A 24,076-nucleotide genomic window follows, 5' to 3' on the forward strand; every position below is an offset into this window, starting at 1 on the left:
AATTAGGAGCTGGTGCTGGTGTGAAATACAAGTGGTTGTAGTTATCACCACAGGGAAGTAGAGGGAAAGAGCGAAGCATTCCTGTCACTCTCCAGTGCCATTAGATACGAAAAAGCAGGTTCATATGAAGACTGCAAGGGGCCTGGGTGTCACCCCAACCAAATTTTCATCTTCATGCTAGCATGCCTGTGAAGACATGCTATAGAAGCTGTTCATTCTGTCCCTGGGCTTCACCAAAGTCAGCAAAACATGTTGCTCTTTAAGTTACTATGCTCTGCTAGTCCAGATCTCCATATAATTGTTGCAAGTCATGATATAAATGAAAGCAAACCTTAATTAAAATTTGAAGGCTTAGTCTTGAACAAGAATTCATGTGCAGGGCATTGTATGTAAAACGAAGACAGAGAGGGTTTCTGCCAGAAAAGTTTTAGATTTAGTATCTTCATCTAGGAAATTAAGATGATAATATTTATCCCTCTCACAAGATGAGCTGAGAGCTTAAAACTTACTCATGCTTCATAAACATTGTAAGATATCTTGATGAAAGATAGTTGTTTGTAGAAGTGCAAAGTATTGACAGATTGGATTTTTATTAAATCTGCATTGTTCTACTTTGATCTTAAGACTACTATTGCATTTCCAAGGTGCCCAATCCAGAGACATGCTGAAAATTGACCTGGATTTAATATTGCTGTATTTTTCATTTCCTCCTTTTACTGCCTTGTCAGTAGCAATGAAATTTAATTAAAGCACAAAACTATTTAAAAGTTCTTTTATACTCTATCCAATATGACTTAAGTAATCCAGTATGTTTTTTAATATTACAAAACAATGTACCTGTTAATTTACAATAAAAGAAAGCTTAGGTTTAGCTACTCCAACCTTAACATTGCCTCCACTTCCTCTAAGGCTAGTTTATTGAGTCATGGCAAGCGTAATTTATGAAGTCCATGAGACTGATTCTTATCTTATTAACCTTACACTGATTCAAGTGAGATGAGAGTCTGTGTGTGCACATGAGCTGCTTTTAAGGCATTTCTACTTGCAGTTTAGAGAATGCAAATGTGGCCTCTGTTAAGCAGGTCTGGATGGATGGGAGAAGAAAGGGCTGCTGAATCACCCCCCTGTCATATAGCCAAGAGAATGCACCGCACTACATCGGAAAATGTTAAAGGCGGAAGGAGAACACTGGCTTCTTCTTAGTGTTCTTTTTGCAGTAAATTCTTCCATGGTAGAAATAACCACAAACATTAGTTACAGAAGAGGATAGGATGTAATTCAAGATGCAACGGCCATGCAAACAGTCACACATGCCTAGATATGCTCAAGTGTGAGAGATCATTTACCATCTACAATACTCCATATTTAATCATACCTGAACAATTTCATTGTTAAAAGCGATTGTGTGCTGACACGAAAAAGGCCAAAAGAAAGCTGTAAAAATGCACAAGCTGGAATAGTCTATGCTTACTTGACAGGGTTCTTGGCAGCATCTGGATCCTGAGCAGTTACTGTTCCTATTACACTGTTTATTGGAACATCTTCTTTCACTTCCATTATATATGCTGGTCTGCTGAATACGGGGGGTTCATCTACATCCTCCACCTGAATTCTGACTGTAGCTGAGTCCTTGAATGGCCCCAGGTAGAGGAATCGAGGGTCCACGTGAGTATTGGTAGCTTCTACTTTCAGAATATACAGGTTTTTATTTTCGAAATCCAGTGCCTGGGAAGAGGAAAAAAGGTTTGAGAGGACTGTGGGGATTGCTGTGGCTTGCAGCCAGATGAGCCAAATGAATGGGAGGGATGTCATGGAGAGGCCAGTGCTAAAGAACAGGAGACTGAACTGGAATTAAAATGCCAGCAGAAAGGAGAAAGACAGGTCTCTATGCTACTGATGATATGGTATAGAAAAAAGCCACTTTTTCAGGGAATTCTATGCCTTGGAACTCCTAAACATCAATTAGCCTTTCCTTCTCAAATAGTCTTAACTCCTCATGCCTTTTATTCTGTCATTTTTTGCATTTTGGTGTTTTCTTGTCTATTCTTTGCCCCTAAGCACCACACACTAAGGGGGGGAAGATTTTCTAGGAGCTGCTTGTTTAAATATTGGCACTCCATCACTGAAGCAAAAGACTGTGACATCTAGTGTCTGGACAACCAGGACCACCCATCAAGGAAAACATGATTTTATGATAGGCTATGACTATATCACACTCTGTTAAAAGTACGAAGCAGCAGCATTTAGCAACTCTTTGTTACAGTACTTAGAGAAATGTGGGGAGAGAGTAGTCACCCCGTTTTTCCATCATGTTGTAGAAGATTCACAGTTTCTGTCAGCAACAGACAGAAATGCAAACAGAGTTAGGCTGATATCATAATCAGCCCCTGGAAGGCATCTCCTAAAAAACAAGTAATGACAGGTGTCGTACTGATATCAACAAGCAAGTGCATGTTCGGAAAATCTACACAATGTCTATCTAGTGATGACTGAATTTGAACTGATGGAGGATGATATCTGTAACCTTATCAAGCTTGCCTGATAACTCACTGCAAACAATATTTCTCAAACCTTTTCTGACAGCCAATGTGCAACCTAGTAGATGATGTCCATTGTGATCCAGCAAGGAGCTGTGATGCTTTTTCTAAAGCAAAAGCATGCTCATGGACTTATTAATTATATTTTTACAAAATGTGAGTCAAAAGAAAATTTTCTATGTCCTTTAATACATTATCACTATACAATTCAAAACGTTCAGGTAGTGCAAAATAGGCAATGTGATACTGATTATTTCTTTGGTCTTAATACAGCACCTTCTAGTAAGTGAGCAAATCCTGTAAGCATCATAGGGGGAAAATCGCAGTTGGATGGTGGTGCTTCCTTGAGTTATTATGTGGGTATGTTCAGACTGTAGAATTTTTTCTCAGTCGTATTCCACTCCCTAGGTTATTCACTGTCTCAGGTCCTTCAAAGTATGTACATTGGTTTAGTAAAGGAGGGTGTAAGAGGAAGGACCCCAATTACTTGTATAAAAGAATCTTTACATAGGTAATGTACAGATTCCTAACAGATAGCATTCAAATTAATAAACAACACATGTTTCACTGAAAATGGAAAACAAATATATGCTAGATAAAGTTTTGACCGGTATTTCAGAGGCTGGGATTAAGTGTGTTAAGATGTGTACCTTTTTGACAGTTATAATTCCTTCCTGTGTGTCCTTGTCTGTGGTAATTCCAAACATGTCATATCCATCCCCCTCAGTGATGCTGTATTCGATCTCTGCATTTTCATCCACGTCAGCATCATTAGCTTTTATTCTGCCAACTGGTGAGTCAGGTGGCATAGACTCAGGAGCTCTGAATTGGTATGTGCCTACAGCAGACAGAGAAGGAAATTTTGTCAGTCAAGCTCATGGTACTTTGGACACCACCTCTCAGCCCACTGTCCATGCTGGGCATGTATAGATGAGTTAGCAGTCGCTGTGTCTTCAGGCCTTCCTGGGGCAACAGCCTTCAGCTTCTGCCTTACTTTCATGTGGATAAAAGTAACTTATTTTTCTATCTATTTTCTAGTATGAAGGACGGGCATTTTGTTTTCCTACATACATGTATCTTTAGCAACATACGTCCATTTCTAGACAGTATCAGGGTCTCTGTTGGCCATATCAAAATTATATATGAAACATGTCTTGAGGCCAAAAGACAAATATTAAGAACTGCCAGAGGCCAATGCAGCTTAGTACCACTAAAACCAAATCCAGCCGAATGCCCATTAATAATGTGCTACACTGAATTCTCCTCTGAAAAAGCTTTACTTGGGGAATGTTGGCATTATGAAGCTGTATCTTTGGCTTTTATATTGAAGACACTTATGTTCAGAGATGTATAATTAATTCATTGGAGGCGGAGTGCTATATTTTCTCTTAAGTTGCTCTAATTTAAATGGAAACGCTTTGCCCATAGCTAAGAACAGACTTTGAACTTAAATGACAAGTTGCTTCCAATAACTTTCCCAGTGACTTAACTGCCAAAGCTTGCCGATTTGTCTGATAGTATCTGCAATTATTTTCTCTAACAGCTGTGCTTGACTTTGACACACACTGACACTGTGATACACACACATCACACACAGGGCAGTGGTTAGACAAAGCAAAAAGGAAGAAAAAGAAAAAAGGAAGAAAAGAAAGAAAGAGAGAAGGAATGAAAGAGAGGGAAAGAGAAGCGGATGAAAGCTGAATGACTTTGAATCACTTATGGCCATGAGTGGTCTTTAATAGAAATTACTTTCTAAGAGATCTGGCTCAAGTGATTCCCTTAAATATCACACAGTTATCTACCAAATGATCTGAGACCGGGGAAGGAAAATAGGCAGAAATATCTGGTATGTTTATGTACGTGCTTTTGTTTCTGTATGCAAAGAATATAGGAAAATGCATTGAGGCAAATGCTTCCTGGGTGTAAGCATTCATTTTGATAGAATTGCTCTTGGGCTCATTTTACGTACTTAAATAAATATGATTCAAAACTTAAATATGTTAGATTAGAACAGATATCTTAAAATGCAGTCAATGACAAGGTCTAATAGAAATAATATTGATCAAGAAATATAGATTATATCAGTTAAAGCTATTTAATAGGTAGGAAAAATAATGTTTCTGTACATTATTTTGCCTCTCAGACTATCTACTGCAACTGGAATGAAAATATTAAAGATATGTTTCCCAGTTATTGCAATTAACCTTAGCATGATCCTATTGCTTGTTCGTGTGTTGTCTTTTTCTTTCTTAAAGGCAGTCTGATACTCAGTAAGTTCATGACAGCAGAAACTATATCCGAGTTTAAAAAAAAATACCAATTTTTGTCCATTTTACTGTAAAGACATAGAATGTAAATATTCCATACTCTGGGGGAAGCGAGGTGGATTGTCATTTACGTCAGTCAATGTGATGTTCACGGTGGTGGTTCCTGATAATCCGCCCATCTGGCCTCCCATGTCCTTAGCCTGGATGACCACTTGGTATTGCTCCCTGTTTTCACGGTCCATGTTTAGTAAAGCAGTTTTAATAATGCCTGAAAACATGAAAATTAAAGAGGGGGAATTCACAAGTAAAGTACTGACTTTGATGGAAATTCATATTAAAAAACCCCACAGCCTAAAGAACAAAACAATCTCTGTGTAATAAGTAAACTTTGCCCAGTACAAATATTTACTGTTATGAGATGGCACATTAAATTACAGACTTGTCATATCATATCTCAGGCTGCTGCCTATGTGACAGACACAATATTAGTGGCATCCCCAGAAAGATGTTCTAGATATTTGTGAGCAGTGTTATTTTACATAACCATTTAGCCCCTTTCAGTTCCATGCTAAAGTCTCTCACTGAACTGGAAAAAGGCTCTTTGTTCATTATAATGTGCTTCATCTTTTCTCTCCTGTTCTGTCAATATTTTTATTTTGACAGATATGGTTAAAAAAAAAAAAAAGATAACTTCAGCAAGACATCATTAAAGAGGCAATACAACAACATTAAATGGATGAGGAGAAATTAATTAAGCAAATTACGAGCATCCAAGCATGCCCAAGTATATATATTTCTATTTATGCATTGATTGAAATGATTTTGCCAGTCACTTCTTTCTTCAAAGGCACAAATATCAGTTATGAGGCCAACTCCTATTGAAATTCAATCATTCAGATTTACCAAGAAGGAAAATGTTTGCATTCTCACTGGATCTCTTAAGGCTAAGAACTGACTCCTTTGTAGGCAAAAGGGGTGAAATTCAAGTACTGAAACCCATGGCAAAATTCACAGCAGTTTTGACAGAGACTTATTTCACTCTAGGAGTTTTGCAATTGATTTCCATGGCAGGAAGATCAAGCCTGTGGTTTACCTTTCCTCCCCTCTGTGCCCCATACAGTCCTCTTGCTAAAAGATTATTACTGGTGGACTCCCAGCTACATTATCCTTATTATAACTCTAGATAAAAGGGCACAGTGTACTGTCCAAGTCAGAATGAGTGCATCAGTACAAAAATCCTTGCTTGTAGTATCTAATACCTTATGCTTGAAGGGAAGCTCCCTTTGATCTTGGATCTCCCTCTTTTCAGAATTATGTACATTTTTTCATCTCAGGTTTTTCTTTGAGATATCTAATCTCTCCCTCCTTTTCCCTGCCCGAGTCTCTCAAATTTATTTAAGAAACAATGCTGAAACATGACTAATTGTCTGGGACAATCCATTCCTTTCCTGTAAGGATGCTAAGGAGAACTAATTTCTCTAGCTTCCAGCAACCTATCATAATGGATGTTCCCCTTTAAGAAGTTTGTTCAGGTCCTTTGGTTCTCATTGGAGAATTTTGTTATAAATCTTGAGAAGAGATTATCTATGTGGTCAGACAGTCAATGATACAACAAACTGAGTCAGCCAGAACTCATACGTTTTACATGCACAGGTTCCAAAGCTGTCTGTTACTCAGCCCATAAAGAATTCCAGTCACATTGTATAATTTAAACGTATTCCAAAAACAGAACCCAGAACTTTCAGATTCTATTTGTGATCTTCTAGTGTAGCGCAACAGCCAATTTTACCTCTTCTGTCATTATTCTTAATTAAGATTTCTTTCATAAAATTAGCATTAAAGTGATATGTTGCAGATGTACAGAAATTATAATTACTTTAAACAAGTTTTGAAGAAGCAGGAGGAAAAAAAAACCCACCTGAACAAACCCTCAGTCTTAATTTAGCCATTATGAAGATCTATGAGGATTAAGCACTTTTTTCTACACCCACCTGTTTCTCGTTTGCTTCTAAAAGCCAACCTATTTGGTTTAATTTAAGCATCCATGGCAGTCTCTGTACCCACTGCTTGTTAAAAGTGATTGAAAACTGGTTCACATCCAGTACTAATTGTATTTATTAGACTTTGCTGGTAAGATTAAAATAATGTAGGTGTCATGTTTACAGATGTATCGCTCTATTAAGTTTGTCAGATTTTGCACTGAGTAAGATGTAATCTCTTTGAAGCTTTTGTCTAATATGTCCCAGCTTGGCTTAGTATGTCATTTTATATTACAGACATTGTCAGAGAATGACAGATAAGGTCCCCTGACCTGTCTCAGATTCAACTGAGAAATATGGTTGTCCCTGGAGAATGCTGTAGACAACTTTTGCACTGTTCCCATATGTAGGATCATCAGCATCAGTGGCAGTAACTTGCACAACAAAGGTACCTGCAATGATAAATTAAAGAAAATAAAAATCCACCATTTTTTTTCATGGCGAAGACAGTTTATGATATAGAAAAAACATAGTTCAAGTTCAGGTCAAACTTGTGGCAAAAGTTAGAGAGATCCTTATTTTGTAGAAGTTTCTCTGTTCAAAAAGGATGTAGATTCAAAACCAAAATGATAGTTGCCTTATTCTCAGTTCGTTAAAATACACAGTTTTTGATAGGATATGTCGATCCTTCATAATATTTCTTATGAAGAAACCAGAAACGCACCCTTCCCCAGATAATGAAGGCATTCAGAATTTGAATCTAGGTCAAGAATATACATTTGCAAATTTACTCATGCTTGTAAGGTGTTTGACAGAGGAATGTAAATCTGTTTTTTCATATGTCTTCTAGAGAAAGAAATGGTGTTGAATCCTAGGCAAAGTGTTAACAAACATAAAAAATGAGCTTAGGTTTTGGCATTTAAAACAGATTTGTGAATAAAGTATTCACTTCACATATTAAAATGTCAATATTAGGTTCTCTGTACACCAGACAAGGTTTCATCCATGTGACAAGTCCCATGAACGAGAGGAGAGAGTATGCCCCAAAGTCTTTATTTTCCTATTGCTTGAGCTTTATTTTAATCTCATTTTTGATTATGATTAATTAATGCTTCTCTCCCTGGATATTATTTCAGATTAGAAATGTGTTTCTTGCAGTTTAACCATCCATCACTCTCTGACAAAGAAATTAAAATGACCTCCCTAAGAATCAGAGATAAAGAAGCAAAACTTGTCAACTTCTCTTGAAAAGATCCAATCTTAAAATCATATTTCAAGGAAGTTCTTTTCTTTTCTTGATTGATTCTTATGGTTTGATACATTGAAAGATTTCAATGGACTTCAATGGAGTTTGGAGCTTTTTTCTTTTGCATGAAAAGAACAACAAAGGTCATAGGAAGTTAATGGCATAGCTCAGAATCAGTGATGAGTTGACTCAGGTGACAGTATTTGCTCCTCAAGTGAGTACAACCATTTCTGCACCTGTGCTTTTCCATTTTTTTTACCCTCCTGAACTAAAGAAGAGTTGCTGTACAGAAACAGGGGTGGTACAGAAACACTTAGGTGACCATGGTTTTCCATACTAAATCATGTTAACAAAGCATATTAAAATCTTTCAGGTGTCATGTCACACAGCTTAGCTCAGCTCACTTTCCCTGTGAGCTAAACTAGATTGTATTAACTTGCATTTTTTGTGGTACAACAGAGGGAGTGGGTTTCACTCAGCTGACACCTCTGATTCTAGCAAACCGTTGTCACTATTTCCCTAGAGTTAGATATTTTTTTTTTTTTTTAAATGGCTGAGGTGCTTTCAGACTCAAACAGCAGATGTCTGTATGCAGTGCCTGTAAACTTTGGGCCCTCCATGAAGTCCACAGAAAGAACCCAGACCAGACACTGAAATCAATTATTAGTTAGCACCTACCAACATCTGACATTTCGGGAATGCTGGCATTGTAAACATCCTTTGTAAACATTGGCTCATTGTCATTGATATCATGGATCTTAATGATGAACTCAGATTCTGGTTCCACTGGTCTTCCAGTCCTCCTGTTTATAGCCTGGGCACGGAGTATATATACAGGCTTTTCTTCCCTGTCTAGTCTCTTTGTGGCCTGGATGTCACCAGTGTTTTCATTGATAATGAAGAGGTCTCCTGCTCCATCTCCAGAAAGGATGTATTTAAGTGATCCATCTCCTTTATCCTGGTCTGAATGCAGCTGGTGGTGAAATGGGAATAAAAAAAAAGAAAGGAAAATAAATAATTGGGACACAATTCTAGATACTTTAACTGATACCATGATACATGCTTTACTATTATTAATACCCAGCCAAAAGGCTCTACACTGCTGTTGGAAAATGAGATAATACCACAGTAGAAGCAGTGAATTGTTAAGAGTTGTGTCTTGATGTTGGAATTGAAATGGTCTGCAATATTGTAAGAAATTGCCTGAGAAAAACCATGAACTGAAGCTGCAGATCACTCTCCCAAGCTAAGCATACATCAATCAGGTCTAAATGCTAGTCTGGAATTCTAGGAATACATAGGACAGTGAGATCCTACAGTGGAAAAACACTGGATTCAAGGTATTGCAGTAAGCAAAGAATTGAAAAGTGATCAGGGCAGCCACTTCTTGAATTTAAATTCTGGATGCTCTGCTCTTAAGCCCTTAGGATGTTATGTAATACACCACACACTGCACAACATAATAGCATACTAAATACATACACAAATAGCAGATAAATACATCCATTCACACATGTGGCAAACCAAGAGCGGAGGCAGGCAGGCATACTAGACCATTCCAGTACTGGGAATGAAGTGATGAGTTGCGTTATCCAAAGGGACAGGGACCAAGCTGACACATGGTGGAGGCAGGGGAAAGAAGAGAGTGATGATAATTAGCATACAAAGCATTAGCTGCCCAAACAATCACCTTTTTTTCCCCAGGCAATTTCCGCGTCTCTTGAAATGCTGCTTAGCACACACACAAGGTATGACCAATTAAATCATGCTCTTATGTCTGTTCTTTTGATAAAGACTTATTTATCCCTCCTGGCCTTAAAACCAAGGCTAATCAACCACAATTTATTTTGTTGTTACATTAGAGAAAATAAAAATTAAAAAATTAAAACATTAAAATGGCTTCTAAAGTCAGGGCATAGGTGAAGAAATTAATGGGAAAAAGTGAATCTATTAGGTAGCAGATTCCTGGAAATTGCTGATTTCATAGAAAAGATATGTTTATTAGTCAGGAGAGCTGGATTTGCTCAGCCAGCTCTTTGCTTCTCTTTTCCTGCATACAAGTTAGAAAAAAAAATACCTAGTTGACTATGCAGCAAAATACTTAGCATTGCTGGATGGCATGCTTTGTAGAAGAGAAAGATTTGTAGGTTGAAAGAATATATATAATCTTCACACAGACTTTACCAATGCCTGGCTATGCCCCTACCATGCTGGAAGGGCAGCCTCCAGCCGGACCGTATGGTCAGTGTTTTGGGCTTCCTCCAACTTTCTGCCCAGATCAGTGCTATGCTGGCGGCCTAATGACAACCCACTTGGTGGCACAGTGCTCCACCATGTGCGCTTATGCCTATGGTCCCTACAGAAAGCATGCTCCATGCAACAAGTCTGCCTTTAAGGGCAAAACTCTTTGTCACCACACATCCAAAAGTGTCCAATAATACAAAATGTCAGAACCGTAGCATGTTTAATCATTAGCAGATGTGCTGAGGCACTCTATTTAATTTTCTCCTTCAGGAAGAAAACGAGCATTCCATGTGATTTTGCACAGAGTCCTTTCTCTTGATAATAAAAATACCAGTAAGTAGCTTGTATGCAGCATTTTTCATAAGCAGATTTCAAAACCCTTCACAAAAGCAGTTAATACCATTTGCTCTGTTTTTTTGATAACAAAGAATAGAAATTTGAAGTTTCTCAGAAGGCTAGTCTCGGAACCTAGAATAGAGTTCAGGTCTCTTGAGTCCCATTCAATTGGCCAATATACTCAGCCATAGGGCCTACAGGAATTATATGATTTACTAGATATAACTGCAGCCTCTGACGAATATCTGTTAGACTTGCTTGTTAAGAAGTCAGACTAGAAGTCTACTGTGGGAAGTAATTTCAATGGGATATTTAAGTATAATTTTCCTCAAAGACAACCTGTAACAGAAAAGGCATGAAAAGAATTTTGTCTTTAAACCTGTGTATTTTTTGTGATTGTTTCCCATCAAAATTCAACTTTTGTTTGCCTTGAAAGTCTCTTTAACATTGTCTGTATCATACTGGGACAAAAACAGCCCTTGGTAACAGACTATCATTAATTCATATGAACCATGGAATAGTGTTGTTATGAGACTTGTTACAGGCTGAACTCCCAAACTTATTTTTATCATCATTTTAATTAAACCTGGTTTCAATGAACAAGGTAGCAAAGACAGGTCAAACTAGAAAAGGTGTTGGAGCCACTGGGAATCATCTTCCATAATATTCTTTACCTAGCCCAGACCACCTAAGGAGCTAAAAATGGAAACTTGTGTGATTTTTTTCAAGTCCATATTTTATGAAATTTCCACTCCTCCTCCACAATTAATCTACCTGTGTAAGATTGACTGTGACTTTGTATATGAAGACAAAGTATATCTCAGTGTAATGACTCATCAATATTGAGAATGAGATGATCTTCATCAAAGGTTCAATCTCTAGCCCTTCAGCAAAAGCATTAACTTTTGGAAATAAACATTCCCTCTGACAAGATCTTTTCCAACTTCAATACCTTTAGTTTTACAACTTTCTTAAGATATGACAGAACAAATGAAGTGTTCAGTTGGCCATGCTGTATGTGGATTATTTACTGTGAGAGCGAGACCTTGGGAGAGGTCATGTCCTACGTACCGGTGTATATTACATAGAGCAAAGGCTGGCTGAGTGCCTGCTCTTCAAACCAACAGTGAACTTACAGTGTGTCACCATGTGTGGCCTCAAGAATCTGGTTCATGAAGGGTCTCAAAAGGTACGATTACAATCTGTTTGATTGCAGTAAACTAGGATAGTTCTCTAACTGCCTGTCATCAGGGTTTTTGTGAAACAGGCTTATATCACAACATCAGCATCAACTGCTTAATAGCTGGGTCAAAATAGTTTGGATTTTGTTCCCTTCTTTTCAGAAAAAAAATTTGGTTTTATATATTGGAAAAAGCAAGCAGATCTCTAGAAAAGTTTCTCATAGACGACAAATTTGTAACATTCACTTGTGAGGAAAAGATCCAAAAAACTGATATAGTATTTTATATTGCATTATCTGTCCTTGACCGCTTGCGTGGTAGAAAAGTTTTATCCAGGTAAAGACAGTCATCTGTTTTATTTTTTCTTAAGTGTCAGTTTATCTTGGAAGCAATATTTTGTCTGTGTGACCTATATGAAGGGGGAACTTGCTACTATAACCAGGGTAAAAAAAAAATAAATTGGGAATAAAATTAAAGGAGAAACAAATGGTGCAAGTTGAGGCCAAAAGAAGGGCCTGGAGGTGAAATGCACTTAAAAACACAGTTGATGGTTCTGTATATAAAACTTAACACCATTGTTAGGTTATGAGGTTGAAATGAGTAGTAATAACAAACCCCACTTTCCTTTTAAGTTGAAGTTATTTTTCACTACCCAGACACCTCACTGCAAAGGAAGTTTGCTGTGATGAGATATGTGTATAAACTATACTGCAGATGCTTTTAGCAGGACCAATCCTAGCCAATGCAAGATATTATAGCTTCAATCTGTGTGCTAACCTGTGTTGCAAAAGAGTGTCTGTTATCCTCTGCATAAAGTTGGTCAGATAAATGGGCCATGGCAGATAGTCATGGGGTAGAATAAAACGTCTTGGGACACTGTGCTCATGTCATCTGGGCTGTATCATATTACCATTCCTCAAGACAAAGTTATTTCAGCCAAAGATTTTTAGGACTCCACATAAAGGTAGATTTTTTATTTCCATAGGAACTCAGTGGTGACTGAACTGAGCAATACCCCAAAGGTAAGCAAAACTGTGAAGAAGTAAGTCTATGCAATAAAAAGTAAATGCATCAGCAATTGCACTGTATTAATATTACAATAAATTGATTAATTCAGAATCTAATCTGGACACTTTTGTGAAATTATCCATCAATCACTGGCTAAGGCTGAGGATGAGAAACAAATTAAAGATTTTACTGTGCCCTAGGCATACTTTTACTCATTTTACTTTAATACCACCGTTAAGTGAACCATCTGGTTTGCTTTTAATGACTTATAGTCAGATAAAAACTGTCCAGCCTCTGTCTTTCTTCTGCCCCACCCCCCCCCAAAATGTCCTGCCCCCAAACATTCAAATACAGCTGCCTGAAACCAGGGAAAGTTTCATATCTTCAGGAAGAAGCTTTTAAAGTACATGCTGGACTGCAGCATTAGCTGCCTGTATTTGACATTCTGCTTGTCACATACATAATTAATTTAAAAGGAGAGTTGTCATTTTTATTTTCAAATTAGCCACAATCTGGAGTAGCCTCCTTCTCCGTAGTATCTCTGGCAGAGCCCTCCAAAAGTGCCAAGCGCAGTGGCAATGGGGTGTCTTCAGCATGACAAAAAGAAAAAGGCAAGTGGAAGCTGCGCTCAAAGTAATTGTACCATGAGCATTTGTACCGTGAGCATTTGTGGGGGTTTTTTTTGGGTTTTTTTTTTTTTTAATTTCTGGAATGAATATATTTACAGCATTTGTATTCATCTCCAATAGATAGTATTGCTTTACTTTAAAACAACACTCCAGGAAAATTTTACCAAGGTTTTAAAAATTGAGTTGGACCTATGCTACACACACAGGAATTACTTCAGCAAAGGATGTGGGAAGAATTTAAGGGCAGCTTTCATGTGCTTTTGCAATAAGACTGCAAGCTGATATGGCATGAAAACAGCAGATCCAGTTAGCGTTAAGTTGTACAATTCATTATTGCCTGTCTCTGGTATTATAAAGTCATGAGCTATACTCCAAAATGTTGGCAGCACTTCCAAAAGAAGCAGTGTTAGCGTGTTTGAACGGAGGTGAGGGCTGGCAGCTCGCCGGGTGGGTGATGGCAGGGCCTGGCAGCCAGGGCCCATCCCAGCACCCCGGCCAGGATCAGGGCAGCCGGGGGGCACCGGGGCAGCCCTGGGCATCGGGCACCTCCCTGGGGACGGGGATGGGCCAAGGCCGGGCCAGGACATGGGCCTGCAGGTGGGCCCGGCTCGGCAGGGCCCATGGCCGGGCAGGGCAGGGCTGTGGGGAGCTGGAGACGGGCCCTGCTGCGGTGTTGCTGGGTCAGGGCCTGACGGCCCTGGGGGCTGACATGGGGCTCTGGGCCGCGGGCAGGTGCGGTGAGCCCTGGGGCTGGGCAGGGACAGTCAGGGCTGGCGGTGCCTCAGGGCCCTTTTCGAACCATGCTAAGTTCACCTGGATACGAAACTGTATGAAACAGCAGTACCAAAACTGTATAATGAAAGTGAGATTCCATGTATTTTAATAGGTTAAGGCTAAGTGCTAACTTTTTTGTGTATTTAAATGGAATACATTAGAGAGAAGCGGCTTTCTAGCATGCATATTTGTAACAAGGTTGTACTGAAAATGTACTTTTTATAGCTGTGGTAATTAAATTCCAAAAAATTGAAATTTCAGGCCATGGATATTCTCCAGAATGAAATAACATCCCTCTTCTACCTCACTCTATAATACTGATTTAAACAGCATAGCTAATCTCATTTATGAAGTGGCTTTAGGTTATGCAAGACGGCTGTAAATTGTAGTTTAGCTCCCACTAATGTCATATTGCTGGTTATGATACTTGGCAATCTTGGTGGGTAAGATGGTTTCCCATCCATCCCACAGACCAAGTTCTGTTTACTGTTGTGAATGTAACACCCTACTTGCTGAATTTCAGAGCGGTTACAGGACCTCTGCAAAGACCAAAGTCAATTGACCTTGGGATGTACATCAACCTACAATTACTCAGAAATAAGCTGCCTGTTGTGTCTTATTATTTCTTTGTTTTTATAAGAGGAACTGATTATTCTGGAGTTGCTGTGGTCACATTTTTTGTCTCCCAACACAATAATGAAATAGACAGCAATTATTAAAATAGTAAGTAGGCAGTTGGTAGGTAACTAACAAAGAGAATCATGGGTTTACTCTCAGCAGTATTCATAGCACATGATTTCACTCCAAACTGAATAGATCCAAGCAGCAGAGTTCTGTTTAGTAATGAACAAATTCAGCCACATATATTGCTTGAGGTTACACAGTGCAATGCTATAGCATTCAGAAAAATTAAAGCACTCAAAATGAAACTGCTAATACTATAATATTACACACAGTTTCTATTTCAGAATAATAACAACCTTGCACTCTTCCCGGTCTCTTCTGGTGCTCTGTATCCCTATAGCATCAAGCAACCTCCTCAATTAATATCACAATCAACACCATTAAAATCATCAAATAAATAATCAGCACCAAAGTTTTTACTCCACTTGGTGACTCTGTGTTAAAAGGAAATGGCATTGTTTTTGCACATTAGGTAATAAGTATTTATGTATATTTTGCTGAAGTTTAAGTACAGACTCATTCCTAATGCACAAAAAATACCCCCAAAACACTATGTATGTGTTCCATATACCTACATATACACACACTATATCGTGTATCATCAGGGCAAATACCTACACAATTTATTTCAAGCCGTAAAAGACCCTTTCTTCTAAAAAGATATTCCACAAGATCCACAGCAAGATCCAACATTACCAGAAATGACAGGTTTCCTATGGACATGTGTGCCATGTTCTTATGGCCTCGATTGTGCTAAACTCTCGTTCCTTCCATGCTCCACATAACCTCTTTCTGACTCACCCCTAAGGCAAAGCATCCTGCTCTCCCTCATACCACTTAGCCCACTGCATGCTATTTTATACTTCCTGCTCCAGCCTGTGTCCTCAAAAGCTCTTGACTGCAAAATACTGCTACTTCTTGTGTTCCTTAAATACTGGCTGGAGAAGAGTCAGCATGGGCTGTGGTTGGTGGTGGCTTATATGTGTATTTATGGGACAGCCAGCTGACCAAACAGTCAAGGCACAATGCAGGTTTATTTGCCTTATGCAGCTACTGGTCTTCCAAACTGTGTAGGAAATTAATGGTTTTGACACCTTTATTCCTCTAGAAATTTAATTGAAAGCGGTTAATGGGCTTAAAAATTATTAATAGGAGGCCAATGAAGGGAAATAGAGGCTAGAGCGCTGAAGCTAGTTATCTGCTCAGGCCAGATATCTGGAAGGTTATGTCAAGACTTAGGTACCTACCCTTAGGGACCACTATTTCAAAAATGCATCTTGAATTTCTGTTAAAAATGGGAGGATAGATGCTAAGAAAGAATTTGGAAAACAATGGGAGAAAGATGTTACAGTGCTTCCAACTTTTCTTGGTGTTTAGAGAAACTAGAAGAGGTGATTCCTTTCCATTCTTATATATACTTTATATATACTTTTGAAGATTATAGGAGGATTTATACTCTAGAGCCTCAAAAGAGCTGGAGAGCCGGAGTTTGAAGTAAGATTCGAGCACTGTCATTTTCAAAGAAAATAAAACAACCAAAAAATATTTGACAAGATTAAAAAAGAAATGCAAACAGACCCAGCCTTACCAGATGACAGCACCATGATTCCAGATGTACAGCTGTCAGAAACAGCACTCCCACACAGGGGCTGTTACAGCAGACATTTAAAGTAGATTCCCACTTTTTTGTATCTCCTCACTAACCCAAGATCTGCTGTCCTAAGCAATCAGCAGTCTTCATTGTTCATCGCTTTCTTGACCTTACAGATGTCACAGTTTAGAGAAAACTTAAATTTGTTAACTGTAGTAAGTGATTAATTTACTGTAGTAAGTACAGTTACTATACTATAGTTAATACAGTAAACCTGAATATGGCTCAGTGTGACTGATTCCTGAGTGTTTCAGTTTGTTAATGCAGTTTTAACTTGCTTGCTTCCCACTATGCCTAGAGAAGAAAAAGGTCCAACAGGTACAGTTCCCATTTGAAGAAATAGCCCCTCTGGTGATTAGAAAGAATCTTGTTTTCCAGATTAGACATGCTGTTCTTGTGCCAGCATTGTTTTTTCTAAGAACCTCCTCCCACGTATAAACATTCTTCCTCAACCAGCATTTATAGATAATAATTCCATATGCTCCCGTTATTATTCTTTGCTAGGTTACCAGCTTATATACAGTCTTCGCTTGCAAAAGAGGCACTTCTGAGTCCTCAGTTGGAATCCTGTTTACAACCCCAGTCTCTCATTTTCAAGTCAAGTGGATTCCAAAAAGAGCCAGTGAAGAGAAGCCCAAATATGAAGGGTTGATGATCCTAGTGATTTTTCTGTAATTGCTGCATTTTGATTGGCCTTCCTTCTGTATGAATGGACACAGGTCTTTGAACAATGATATTAATATATTCCTATCTCTATTAGAATGAGTACAAACATTTGCCATTTTCATTGTCATATCAAACTAGCTTCTTCCTGTCATCCCATGACTAACTAAAATGCTCAGATTTTTCTCCTTCTCTTTCTGTTTGTAATTTATAAACATTCATTGTGTATTGGATTTTTTTTAATAAGTCCTATTTCAAGAACATTGCGGTTTTATCTTGTTTCTATTCCTTCCATTTTGAAGAGCATCCTTTTCTTCCTGTAGGATATTCTGGTTGGCAATAAAGGATAAGATTCAGTACTGAAATCAGGTACACAAACATTAAATCTGTAGTAAATTGATGAAATAGAGCACTGAAGAATTACTGAGGTTATACAAGATTTCTGCATTTTGGGGTGTTGGTTTCTTTGAGTTATTGGAAAATATCCTATGTCCTATTTGAACTGTGCTTACTTTTTTGGGTTTTCTTTATAAGAGGTTGTATAGCGGAACCAGAAATACTTTAAACCCTGGCTCATCTTACTGATATAATAATACGTAACAGATTATGTTTTTACATAAAATGCATCTCTGCTGCTTTTTTAAAAGGAAACCATATCAGCCCTGATTGCATGGAATCAGGTATATTAGAAGAAAAACTCAGTAAAAAAATAAAAAAAAAAGGTGAATGATACAGGGATCCAATACTTGGACTATTAAAATGCAAATGAAATATTTTATTAAGATAGCCACCTCAGAGTATACCAGGGAAAGGGTAAAACAATAATGCCCTCTAAGAGGCCCTCCCTTGACCTGAGTACTGGTTCTTAGCTCTAACCCTCAGGGTAATTAAAAAAAAAAAAAAAAAAAAAAAAGCTAAAATTGCACCCACTGCAAATGGGAAAAAAAGCTAGCTGTCAGATAGAAGTGTTCAGTAACATCAGTATCATCTGCAAAAAAGATTGTCCTGATATCAAGAACTATAGGAGGAATAAAAAAACACCTAGGAAAAAAACCACCAGGTTGATGCTATCTTTCTGTTTCTTGAGAGTCCCAAAATGTCAGTGATCTTTCTCATTCACTCTTAAAAGTAGGAGTGCCAATCTATTCCCTGTAAATGAATGACACTAGGAGAAGCTGAAAAACAGTTTTGTGCTGCTGAACAACTTGAGGAAATGAAAGGACCAAAAAGCACTAAGAACATTTCAAGATTCAGAAGCAACCAGGTACTCAAAAGGCAAACTGAGAATAAAAGATGGTGGCATCTGATTTCAAAACATACAAACACAACATAGAAAAGGCATTATAGAAGAGTACAGGACACTGGAGTAAAAAGAAGGATTAAGAAATAAAGGGCACTGGGATAGGAATTTGTCATTAGACCAGGGACGAGAGGCAAAGTGCTCTCACTTTGGAGCCTCCAGGCAGGCTGGAAAGCTCCTTTCATTCTCTTTTTGTGAGGGCTGTATGGAAGCCACATGGCCTGAGATAGACAGCGACAACAGTTTGGCTGATGTTGTGATCCTTGGTTTATGGAGTAGACTGCCCAAACAGTAGCTGGGAACCTGTTGCTCTATTTTAAATGTATGAAGCTAAGAATAAACATCCATACTCTGGTGACTCACACCTTTATTACACACCCTTCAAAATCACAAATGGGTTTTCTAACCTGAAGTGCAAACATGCAGCCACAGCTAATCAGCTTTGCAAAAAATCAATTGGAAACTGTCAATCCTTTCAACGTTTCCTAGGGCCTATCAACTCTTTTCCCTCTTGGGTTCCCCAACTGCTGCTGCTCTGCATTGTGATTAAACAGAGGCAATGGCACAAGAGCTTTTGTCCTGCATTGCAGTACGTTGAACTGGAAAGGTCCCTTATTCTGCTGGCCCTTCTCTCTAGGGGCAACTCATTATCAGACCTTAATGAACACTTAGCAAAGCTGAAAACTAGGTAAAGGTGTCTCCATGTTTTCCTGAGCTGAGTGTTGCTCAGCTCTTCTGTGGTAATGCAGTTTTATTTGTTCCTCTTCCTATTATCTCTAAGCACAATTAGAGCAGGAATTTACAAAGTTTGCCTTTACAAAGACAAACAGGTCTTTAATTTATAAGGTGGTGTCAAGGCTGATCTCTATACATATGGGCCCTTGAATTTCATGTTCTTTTATCAAAATTCTTGCTTTTCTTTGAACTACTGTGTAACAGTAAGAAAGATAGCCAATCTTCCTTTTCGACTCAGGAACTCAAAACAATTCTGCCTCTGAGTAATAACTGACCTCTCACTTAAAAAAAATAAAAATCCTTGGTTGTAAACTGAATTTCCCCAGCTTTACTTACAGCAGTTGGGATTCATTATGGCTTTGTCTGAAAGATTAAAGAGCCCTCTCCAGCTAAACAGTAGTGATGGTAACAAAAGAGCATTGTACAGACTTCTGCAATTACCCTGACAAAAGCATGGAGATCTGGTTGCTCTTAAGGAAGGCCAAGGCAGTTTAAAAAAAACTGGTTTATGCTTTTTGGTCCATCTATTTCAGCATCTGGCATTTCTTTGTCATACTGACATCATCCCTTTTTGCCAGTGTTTTTAAACTGTGTGGTAGCAACAGTACCTGGTAGACATGAGGAATGGTTTTAATTGAGGCATCAGCATTTGCTTACTAAAAAGCACAAAGGACTTAACCACCCCCAGACTTGTCATACCCTAGCTCAGATACTAAGAAAACTCTCTTACATGAATATCTGAGCAGAAGATTAGGAGAGATTAAAAGTTATTTTCTTACCTAGTGTATACACTTCAGTGATGAGGAATGAAAATTCAAACCTTTGAATCCTTGAAAGCCGTAAAGAGCTGTACAAGTCATTTTGTTTTAGGAGACAGACTTTCTCATCACTGCAAAGTTACCACCATAACTGAATAGTCAGTCATTGGACTCAAATGTGAGTCTTAAAGACTAGATGGGAAAATTAGTTTGAGGCATCACTGACGACTTCCTTGGTTTAAAAAAAAAAATACAAACAAGGAGTAAAGCACATTTAAGTGTGTCTCTGACAAAACTCAAGATATGCAAGGGAAAGATAGGCTTGTAGCTGCAAATACAGGACTGGCAGGTTTTAATAGTGTCTGTCACAGTCTTCCTGTCTGATCCTAGACAGATCACTTTTTGATACTTCTACATGCTACCTGCAGTAAAATCTGGGTTGTTAACAACATCCCGTTCTGTGTGGAATTATTATAACATGATTTGAAAGCCTTGGGTGTAATTAATTCTGTGTTAGTTTGTGGAAAGACTGAGGATTGTTTAACTGGAGTAAAGATTAGCAATACTGTAGCTTTGCCACAGCCTGCTGCATTTAGAGGGTGGGGGGATGGCCTATTCCTAATCCAGCTGCAATGCTAGAAAACCTAATTGCTCTCAGGTGTTATTATCCACCAGCTGAAGGTCACTGACACCACAGGTTAGCCAAGGGATGGGGTAGATAGGGGAGTTTCTATACTCTGGGGCTGGCTGTATTAGCTCAAATAACATTTCGAGGTATCTTAAGACTTTGTGGTTAAGTGAAAAGGAATATATGTGCTTTCATTTCTACCAGGTGATCTGTGGGGTTAAGGAAAATTAAGTGCCTAACTTGTAATGACTTTCAATGGGAATACAATGAGTCCCTAATGGGATGTATGTCTCCCTGGGAAATCTCGCCCCTAAACCCCCATTTTTCAATGCGAATTATGCATACAATTCAAGAGCACCAACTTTTGTTATAGCTTTTTTCCAAGTCAAAGCAAAATAGTTCCAATGTTCTGATATCCTTGTATATCTAAAAGACAGGTATGTGCACAGGAAAAGGTATCTACAGCATAGTTAATGTACCTCCACTGTTTAAGCTTACTAATCAATATATAAACTATGTCCCATTTTCCTTTTTTGCAAGAAAAGATACTCACTGAGCCAAAAGGCCCAGATGTATATATCTCATCTTTTAAAAATTACATAGGAAAAAAAAAAATCATATGAGTTGTTTTGTGGACCCAGCCATTTTATGGCAGAATACTTTTGTGGGTTTGAGCTAAATATTTTTCAGTTAATTAGAAGGTCTTCAACTGACTATAATGGGACTTCTGTCCTGTACTGCATTACTCAATCTAAAAGGGAAGTCACATAGTAGAGATGACAGCAGGTAATCTGAGATAAGGAAAAAATATTTTTTTCAGAAAACAGTACATTTAACAAACATGTACTTCTACAATTAATAATGTCCCTTAATCTCTAAATTATGTGATATGTATGGTTAGTGAAATCAGTCTGTATTATATGCCCAGCTTTGATTGCCTTTGATTTCTCAGGGAATTTACACAGGGACAGTTGTTTACTCTTTATCAGTGGTCATAATTATCTATTTCATCACTGAGAAAATGCTTTCTTTGGAATCATGAATGTTCAAAAATGCTTCAAAATTATATGGTAGGCAAATACAGCACCTTAATTAAGGTATATGACCAAGTACATTTCTAATTCAGTGCAAACTTCTATTCTTCTGTGGTGGTAGGGGAGAATGTATCTTAAAGATGAACTAGGAAAAAACAAACCAAAACAAAGCAAAACAAAAAAAACCCCTTGGCCTAATATCCAGTAATGTTTTTACTGGGATACAGTTGAATAAAACATCAGGCTTCTTCAGCAAGTAACAGCTTCTGACTACTCCCTGATGGATGCGCTTGAAAGCAAATGCTCATCCTTTGCTTACTGACAAAGGTGACCCTTTGATATTCTGAGCACTTGATGCTGACAATCAAATCCTGAAATATGTGTGTGAATTTTATATGCTATATAAAAGTGTGTGTGGCAGGGAGGAAAGTAGGGGGACGGAGAAGGGAGGATATAGGCAAACACTAAAACAAATGTGAACCCACATTCAGATTCAGATGAAATCTTAACAAGAAGGAAATTAATTCATATCCACAGGTTTAGTTGAATCTTTATTATGTTTGCATACCTGGATCACCTAGTTCTACAGTTCACAAGAAGGAGAAAGGAAAAATATCTCCATGCTGTCATTTTCCCCAACTTTGTTTCTAAACAAAAGGTTGTGGCATGTAAACAGATAATTAAGGATTTGTGTGAGACAGCAGATACATTCTAAAGGGCTACACATTTAAATCTCAATAGGACCCTCTTGAGGGAGGTCGCTCAACTAGGAATATATTTATGGGAAACCTTAGCCAAGGCTGCCATTGAGTAGATTCTTCTTTCAAATGAGTATTCCTCAAAGTGCATCGGTCAGGATGTGAAGGGATAGCTCACATGACTTGAATGCTGCAACAGAAGGATGTAGGCCCTTTAGAAAGCCCAGGCCAGGAAATCAGAGAGGTGGATTAGCAAAAGATCAGCTCAGGTAGATGGAGCTTTCCTTTGGAACAGGTGGCAGATCAGTCAAGATCTTGTGGAGAAGAGGACAGACAACACAAGACATCATGGTGGGCATCTGCTACAGACTGCCTGCTCAAAGAGATGAAGTAGATGAAGCCTTCTTTAGACAGATGGAGGAAACCCTATGATTGCAGGCCATAGTACTCACGGGGGACTTCAATCATTTTGATGTTTGCTGGAAGGTCAATATGTCTGTGTGCAAGCAACTCAGGTTTCTGCAGAGTGTCATAAGACAATTTCTTGTCCTAGGTGACTGGTGAGTTGACCAGAGGATGCATTGTGTTGAAACTATTACTCATGAATAAAGAAGAACTGCTCAGGGATGCAAAAGTGCAATTTGCCCACAGGCCCCAAAGATCCCTGACCCTAGCAGAAAATTCCGGTGGAGTAAAACATTATCCACAGCAGACAAAAACCAATAAATTAGGAGCCTTTTAAGTAAATTGGACAAACTCGGTTCTGTGGGACAACTTGGAAGCATCTAAAGATGGTGATGAAATGTTTTCTTTCTAAAATGTCTGAAAAGTCATAGTGATTGGGGAAGGTTCTTAAATTCTGAAAATAGGGGAAGTCACACCCATTCTAAAGAAGGGCAAGAAGAAGGATCTGGGAACTAGAGACTGGCCAGCCATCCCTCAGTTCCAGGCAAGGTCATAAAGCAAATCCACTTGGAAGCTAAATCCAGGTACATGAAGAAAAAGAAGGTGATTTGGAAGAACTAACATGGATTTAGTAGTGGAAAATCATGCTTAACTAACCAGATTGCCTTCTATGACAGCATGGATGGCACTGTGGACAAGTAGGGAGCAGTGGATATTGCATTACTTTAGCAAGGCCTATGACACAGTCTCCCATAGTATCCTGACACACAAATCAGTGAGATATGGACTGGAAAAATGTCAATAAGGTGGGTGGAAAACTGCCTGGATAGCCAAGCTCAAAGGGTTGTGATCTGTGGTATGAAGTCTGACTGGTGGCTGATTACTAGTGATGTTCCCCAGGGGTTGATACTGGTGGTTGATGCTGCTTAATGTCTTTATTAATGACTCAAATGATGGAATGCAACCTCAGCAGCTTTGCAAATCATAAAAAAATGCAGGTTGCTTGGGTGAAGCACTCTCAGTATTGAGAAGGTAGAGCTGCTATCTGGAGGGACCTCAATAGCCTGGAGAAATGGACTGATGAAAAACCCATTAAGTTCAGCACAGGCAAATGCAAAGTCCTGCATCTATGCTGGAATAATCCCTTGCAGCAGCACAGGCTGGACAGAAAACAGTTTTGGAGTGAAGTATCTGGGCATTCTGGTAGACAAGAAATTGAACATGAATCAGCAGTGTGTCCTTGCTGAGAAGAAAGCCAATGGGTTTGCTTTAGCAAAAGTATGGCCTGTTGATTGAGGACATTGATTATTCTCCTCCAT

The 24,076-nt window shown here is 38.5% G+C and overlaps 1 protein-coding gene across 3 annotated transcripts in view; it reads right to left on the reverse strand.

Moving 5' to 3' along the window:
- LOC104033696 (cadherin-6) overlaps positions 1-24,076 on the reverse strand; it is a 51,055-nt gene that overhangs the window by 15,290 nt on the left and 11,689 nt on the right. For 2 of the 3 annotated variants that reach the window (XM_075706377.1, XM_075706375.1), the window contains exons 2-6: positions 8,708-9,002; positions 7,116-7,235; positions 4,905-5,072; positions 3,188-3,375; positions 1,472-1,725 (exon numbers count right to left, since the gene is read on the reverse strand). In XM_075706377.1, the coding sequence (XP_075562492.1) occupies positions 1,472-1,725; positions 3,188-3,375; positions 4,905-5,072; positions 7,116-7,235; positions 8,708-9,002 (1,025 nt within the window). The remainder of the gene's footprint in view (positions 1-1,471; positions 1,726-3,187; positions 3,376-4,904; positions 5,073-7,115; positions 7,236-8,707; positions 9,003-24,076) is intronic. The other variant, XM_075706378.1, reaches the window with a different exon arrangement.

This window comes from Pelecanus crispus, chromosome 2 (assembly GCF_030463565.1).
Source record: "Pelecanus crispus isolate bPelCri1 chromosome 2, bPelCri1.pri, whole genome shotgun sequence".
NCBI lineage: Eukaryota > Metazoa > Chordata > Aves > Pelecaniformes > Pelecanidae > Pelecanus > Pelecanus crispus.